Source organism: Amia ocellicauda, chromosome 13 (genome assembly GCF_036373705.1).
Source record: "Amia ocellicauda isolate fAmiCal2 chromosome 13, fAmiCal2.hap1, whole genome shotgun sequence".
NCBI classification, from domain to species: domain Eukaryota; kingdom Metazoa; phylum Chordata; class Actinopteri; order Amiiformes; family Amiidae; genus Amia; species Amia ocellicauda.
In genome coordinates this window covers 27,152,918-27,160,319 of record NC_089862.1, presented here as the reverse complement: position 1 = coordinate 27,160,319, position 7,402 = coordinate 27,152,918, and the positions used below count along the sequence as shown (strand labels likewise).

Below are 7,402 nucleotides of genomic sequence, written 5' to 3'. Positions count from 1 at the left end.
CTCTGCCACTAGAGCAGGGTAGTCTTTCAATCCTGTAAACAAAAACACATGGATATACAAAGTCAATACATAAATGGCAAGACTGCTCTAACATTTACTGTGCTGTACAGTATAGCTGTGAAGAAATGTGTTCATGTGGCTCTTTTGCATGATTGCATACTATATTCATACATATTCTCTTTCCTGAAAGTGGTGATGATTGAAGGCATGGAGGATTGGCGGCAATTGACAGGCCATGATTGATGAAACGTTCAACAATTGTAGCTTGTATGTCATTTGAAATGTGTGGACAGCATCCCCTACCTACCCCTTCCCCTTCCCCAACCTCCAGTTCTCCCATCTTGCATACAGACCCCTCTTCCTCTGACAACTCCAGCTTGTGACTCCTGCCTAATTTGCTGATCCATTTTTCATAGTTAACTCACTGGTAGCCACTTCTAAAAGTGTCTCTCAACAGTGATAATTAATTGCACAATTTAAAAAATACAATTTCCACCAATGAGAAAAAGATCAACAGATTTGGGAGTGGTTGCTTTCAACTGTGAACCAATTTATTTATGTCAAGCGCTGAGATTTGTATTTATAGTTTTTCAAAAATGTACCTGACATTTGAATTGTGTGTCAAAGCAATCATAAATGATATAGTGTTTTGCACAATATGTTACTATTGTGGGGTTTGCGTTAACTGTTTTGAAAATATGAATAGCGTTTCAGGAAATGTTTAAGCAATTGAAACAACTGAAAAATTGTAATTGAAATACTGTAGTATTTTGCAATAAAATATGAAGATTTTCTGTCATAAATTGACATCCCTTTATCTAATTTCCAGCTAATATTAAAAACATATTTCTTTATAGATTCCTACTGTCTACAATTAGTTTCAGAAAATCACACTCTAAATTGTTTTAAAGCAAAGTGTAGAAAATCTATTCGTCAAAACAGTTTTCTGTGGGAAATAATCTGAACATGTCAAGAGTGAAAACATCTTTATTGAGTGCTATTAATGGATGAGGATTTCTCTGTATCAGTATACTTCCATGCACTCTACTGTGTTAATTAAAAGCTTGTATTACAGATCACTGAATGAGCTGTGAAAAAAGGTTCCCCTCACTGTGGGTGTAGGTGTGTGTGTTTGAGAGAGAGAAAGAGGGAGAGAGGGAGGGAAAGAGAGTGTGTGTGTGAGAGAGAGACGAGCTGTGAGGAAATGTGAAATGCAAAATATATAGTGACACATATCAGGCAATGGTTACTGAGTTGCCACATTGCCATCTAGTGCACAGAGAGAGACGAGCACATTTAATCACCTAAAGGTACCTTACAAACAAGTGCAAAAGACTACAATACAGTCATTTGTCCTTAAAGCCTTGTTGGCTGAGCAGGGGTCCCCGTGAGAGAATGTGTTGTGTGTTTTGGAAATAGAATGGCTACAGAGCCTGTATTATAATGTTTCTAAGAGGAATTTTCCAAATAATTATAGTAATACAAATGATCTGCCAAATTAAGCTAGAGAGCCTTGAGCACTTTAAAACCTTATACATCCCTTTACCTCCTGTATGTTTAAAAACACATTATATTATGCAAATTTCTGGTTCACCACCAGTTTAAGGAGTCACTCAACTTCCTGCACTTACTTTTAGGAAACATTATTTTTTAATATATGAAATCCAAAACTGTATATTGGAAAATGTCAACTCTTGTATCGAACATAACTGGCAAATAACAAGATACTGAAATTATCTCTATCTATCCATCTAGCTATCTGTATGTGTGTGTATATAAATATATAATACGTATATAATTTGTTCAGGGCTACAGATCCAGGGATTACAGTAAAATGTAATGGTCTGTATCCAGTACCCCCACCCCCAGTCCAGTCTCAAACTTCTGACCTGCAATAATGTATACACTATTACCAACACTACCCATTTCTGGGGCTTAATCTAGTTTGTCAGTGCTTGTGATAGTCTGGGATAGTGATCAGGGCAGGAGGTGCAGTAGTCTGGGATAGTGACCAGTGCACCAGGTCGCTATTTCAATTATTACATCCAGTCTGGGATAGTGACCACTGCAGGAGGTCGCTGTTTGGTTTATTATATCCAGTCTGGGAGGGTGACCACTGCAGGAGGTCGCTGTTTGGTTTATTATATCCAGTCTGGGAGGGTGACCACTGCAGGAGGTCGCTGTTTGGTTTATTATATCCAGTCTGGGAGGGTGACCAGTGCAGGGGGTCTCTGTTTGGTTTATTATATCCAGTCTGGGAGGGTGACCAGTGCAGGGGGTCTCTGTTTGGTTTATTATATCCAGTCTGGGATAGTGACCACTGCAGGAGGTCGCTGTTTGGTTTATTATATCCAGTCTGGGAGGGTGACCAGTGCAGGGGGTCTCTGTTTGGTTTATTATATCCAGTCTGGGAGGGTGACCAGTGCAGGGGGTCTCTGTTTGGTTTATTATATCCAGTTTGGGAGGGTGACCAGTGCAGGAGGTCGCTGTTTGGTTTATTATATCCAGTCTGGGAGGGTGACCAGTGCAGAGGTCGCTGTTGCTGCACATGTCTGCGGAGGATCGGGTTACAGTGCAGCCCATCACTCTGTGCGCCGTTAGCGACAGGGCAACACCGCATACGAAACGTCCTGCACTGCGAGGCCAGGCAGGAAATCACCCGGCGTGTATGTAAGTTGTTTTTGTTTCTTAAAACAAGTTTTAATTACAGGGTACTATATCAGATATGTGGAAGAAGCGTACAGTAAAATAGTTTCGACGATGACGTGTATTTCTTTGTCGGGCTGTTAGGTTCGCTACAATGTAGAGGCTCCGACGCGCGATTATTCTGGGTCACTCCATCTGCCTGTTGTTATCAGTTGTGCGCTAAAATAATCCTGAAAACCCTTCGGAAGTGCGAATCATCTGTTGTGAAACTGGGAAGTGGTCGTGAGAAATAACTCCTGTACAAAAACAGGGATTTCATGCTTTGTCTTGGCGGACGAAGTGTGTGGGAAGCCTGTTGCTTCAGCCATCCCCAGAGCAGCAGCAGCAGGAGGGGGAGGTGGAGGAGAAAAGCGGATTGCATTCCCACCCCCCCGGCTGCAGCCGCACACATCCTGCTGATGATGGGTCTCCAAGGCCGAGGGCTGCTGGGCAAAGGAGAAGAAAAGGCAGAGAAGAGACCAATCAGAGATTTCAGTCACTGTTCGTTGTTGTTGTTTTAGTTGTCGTCCTAAACAAGTCCTAGGACCGCTATTAGATCGACTGTGTTAAGTATGCACAATGTCGTCTGCGTAGCCTCATCCCCCCAGCCGAGGCAGAAGGAGACGGCTGCGTATTTACTGTCTAAAACTGCGATGAGTGTTAGGAAGCCCACTGTCCTTCATACCTCCAGTCTGTGAAATGGTACATCAATCATAGGCTGCAAGTCATTAAAAAGTCACAGGCCACCCCCAGACAGGTTCTAAATAGACATGGCTTACTGTAAAGACGGCTTAAGACATGCATAAGTAGGCTGCGTCTTGTATTTAAATTAAAGACGTAAACATATAGATGCGGTATGCCACTTTTTCACTTCGTACGTACCTTTTCAAATGTCAGCGATTTTCAGGTGTCATGATTACTCAGTCAGTGATACGATGCAACATGTATTTTAAAAATACAACAATTAAACAAGAACTATCATTACTCTGTGGAGGGGGGGAAACAGTTTGCTTTTGAAGAAGAATCAAATGCCTTGTCTAGTCCCTCATTACAGGAGGAAGCAATGCATGATTAATTTAACGGATTCAAATGAAAGAAGCATGTATTCCACAAACTGAATGTTATTTATAATGCTGTTATGTAATGTCTACAAATATCAAGAATATATATATATATACACCGATCAGCCATAACATAATGACCACTGACAGGTGAAGTGAATAACACTGATAATCTTGTGGCACCTGTCAGTGGGTGGGATATATTAGGCAGCAAGTGAACATTTTGTTCTCAAAGTTGATGTGTTGAAGCAGGAAAAATGGGCAAGTGTAAGGATCTGAGCGATTTTGACAAAGGCCAAATTGTGATGGCTAGATGACTGGGTCAGAGCATCTCCAAAACTGCAGCTCTTGTGGGGTGTTCCCGGTCTGCAGTGGTCAGTACCTATCAAAAGTGGTCCAAGGAAGGAAAAGCGGTGAACAGGGTCATGGGCGGCCAAGGCACACTGTTGCACGTGGGGAGCGAAGGTTGGCCCGTGTGGAACTTAATGCTGGTTCTGATAGAAAGGTGTCAGAACACACAGTGCATCGCAGTTTGTTGCGTATGGGGCTGTGTAGCCGCAGACCAGTCAGGGTGCCCATGCTGACCCCTGTCCACTGCCGAAAGCGCCTACAGTGGGCACGTGAGCACCAGAACTGGACCATGGAGCAATGGAAGAAGGTGGCCTGGTATGATGAATCACGAGTTCAAGGTGTTGACTTGGCCTCCAAATTCCCCAGATCTCAATCCAATCGAGCATCTGTGGGATGTGCTGGACTAACAAGTCCGATCCATGGAGGCCCCACCTTGCAACTCACAGGACTTGAAGGATCTGCTGCTAACGTCTTGGTGCCAGATACCACAGCACACCTTCAGAGATCTAGTGGAGTCCATGCCTCGACGGGTCAGGGCTGTTTTGGCGGCAAAAGGGGGACCTACACAATATTAGGCAGGTGGTCATAATGTTATGGCTGATCGGTGTATATATACACACACACATACATACAAGAAGAGATGGAAATAGAAATGAATTGATCCAAGAACAAACAACAAAATATGTGCCAAATTGAAAGTGAAAATGTTAAAATGACACATTGCAAGAAGAACAGATCAAAGATGGACAAAGGAAATTATTGACTGGATCCCAAAAGATGAAAAAACACCTAGAAGACAACCAAATAGAAGATGAGAAGATAAAATCATAAACTTTGCAGGCGTGACATGGAAAAGAGAAGCCGTAGATCGAAGAAGGTGGGAGCATCGTGGGGAGGTCTTCAGCCAACAGTGGATTAATATAGGCTGACGGTGATGGTGATGATGATGATATTTTCTGTGACAGAGGTTTATAAGTAGAAGGTGGTGATTGTGATCAATATGAGGTTTTGACATGCATCTAGTTTGTGTAGACTGGATCAGCAGTGATAATATACTGTCAGTAGGATTATATTTACTTCCTGTGCAATTATAGAAATATTTACATTGCAGTTTTCGAAACCTCTGCTACTTAAAATGTTTTTCCAGTGACTTTGTGAGCAGCGGTGTACAGCTGTAACCCATTTCTGCATTTAAAGTGAGCTCTCAGTTACTCAGACCAATTATTTTCACATTTTAACAATGGTAATGGGATGTTATGACACTCACTGACTAGAGACAGCTTTAGAACATGTAGAATTGGGTTTCCAGTACCATGGCTGGACACCACATTTATCATTTTCTTTTCTAATCATCATCATCATCATCATCATCATCATCATCATCATCAAGTAATTGCTCCAAGAGCTTTCAATGTTGATAACTGTGACGTCTCAAAACTAGTATGAATAAAAAGGCTGGCTATTGATTGATTGCTTGATAGATTGATTGATTATGGTTAATATATTTATGATTGCAGCCTTTCTGATTGAGTATTAGTATCAGTATCACTAAAAGATGACTACAATTTAAAATACAATAAATGGGTTTTGTAACTAACATTTATGAACCTAACTTATTTTTCTAAATAAAAAAATGAAAAGAATTTTCAATTTATATTTAGCACAGTTTTTTTTTAAAGCATATTACAGAATTATTTGGAAGCCATATGCCAAAGTTAATTAATGTAATTCCTTAAAGGACAATTTGCAAATGTTAATCCACCAATAAGAGCATAACATGCATTACATGACTAGGAACATACTAACAATTTGAAGAATCATAGATAGTACAGTTGAAGAGTCACAGACAGTACAGTTGGAGTGTAGGTCTATATGGGCCTGGCTTTCATAATATTTAACCTAGAGTATGCCACTTACCCCATTCAGGTCAATGTTGTTGTTGGAGTAAGAATAAACAGAATCCTGATGTTACTGGTTGACAGAGTCTACAGTTACAGCTTCATGTAGGCCTTTATTTGACATTTGACTTTGTATAGTGAAACACTAAATGTATCATATAAGTTTATTGCATTGTAGAATATATTTTCTATTGTTTTAGGTCTAAGTAAAGAAGGCATTCTTAATTGACTGGGCTGCTTTACTTCTCTTTGAAAATGATTGAAACTATTGGTAAGTCCTGATTTATTTATAGACAATACTCAATACCATATTTAGTTTGAGAAGAAACATTTTAGACTTACCACCCAAGAAAAGCACATCATTTCTTCTGTGTGTTGCGGGATATTGGAATTCTAAATTGAGACATAGCTGGAGCTCATAAACAGTATGTTAAATTGGCACAAATTCCTTGGTCATACACTAAAATTACCACGTATTCAAATGATGTTCAGCCCATTCCAGTTTACAACAGCTATGATGACATACTGTCTGCATGGTCAAGTCTGTAAATTGCACAGCACAAGTAGGTAGTTTCTGTTGGTCTTTGCAAACCCCTTCTACTTGTCGAGTCATAAAGATCTATTCTTTATATTCTGTGCACAGAGAGAGAGAGTTTAGTGGGGTGGGGTTAAATCGTGGTGCACTGCTCCCTGCGTATTAAGTAGCCTAATATGCAACATTTTCATAGTGAGATGGGCAAATCTTCAGTGACACATTAACAGGCTAGACATGTTTGTATTATTAATTAAAAATAGAGTTCCAGAACACAATCAAGAGAACTGCTTGTCATGCTACTCCTAAGTATTGTGAGATCCCTTCTGCACAATGATACTAACTTTGCTTTAAATGGGTGACAACTGTAGACACCCAGCGTGCTTTGCAAGCGGTGGAGCGCCTTCAGGCCAAGCTTAAGGAGCGAGGCGATGTCCCCAGTGAGGAGAAACTGAACTTGCTAAAGACAGTCCTACAGAGCCCCCTGTTTCACCAGATCCTCAACCTTCAGACCTCTGTACAACAGCTTAAAGAACAGGTAGGATTGGTCTTATTTACAATGCTTCCTACGAGAGGTGTGAAATCTACTGCTGAGCTTTGATGTTACTAACATACATATAGTATCATACTTAGGTTACCCTATGCATATTGCTTTATCAAGATAATGGCTATCATGGTTAAGAATAATTATTTAAACCTACAAGATAATATTGAAGTTGTGATTGGCAGGACTAATGAGATTACAGTTCCAGGACAATGAAGTTCCCAGTTGTTTTTCTAGAATTGTGTTTCCTTTCAACCTTGCATTTCTTGTGGTGAAAAAGAGCACTGATATGGATGGAACACAATCCCTGTAAATACATTTGTACAGTTTG

At 40.5% G+C, this 7,402-nt stretch overlaps 1 protein-coding gene across 11 annotated transcripts in view; it reads left to right on the top strand.

Annotated features, from left to right (window-relative positions):
- The first annotated feature begins 2,543 nt into the window (after positions 1-2,543).
- The window catches only part of LOC136766683 (multiple PDZ domain protein), a 56,825-nt gene continuing 51,966 nt past the window's right edge, over positions 2,544-7,402 (top strand). For all 11 annotated transcript variants that reach the window (XM_066720388.1, XM_066720378.1, XM_066720382.1 and 8 more), the window contains exons 1-3: positions 2,544-2,670; positions 6,196-6,266; positions 6,899-7,065. In XM_066720388.1, coding sequence (XP_066576485.1) covers positions 6,251-6,266; positions 6,899-7,065 — 183 coding nt within the window. In that variant the 5' untranslated portion in view covers positions 2,544-2,670; positions 6,196-6,250. The remainder of the gene's footprint in view (positions 2,671-6,195; positions 6,267-6,898; positions 7,066-7,402) is intronic.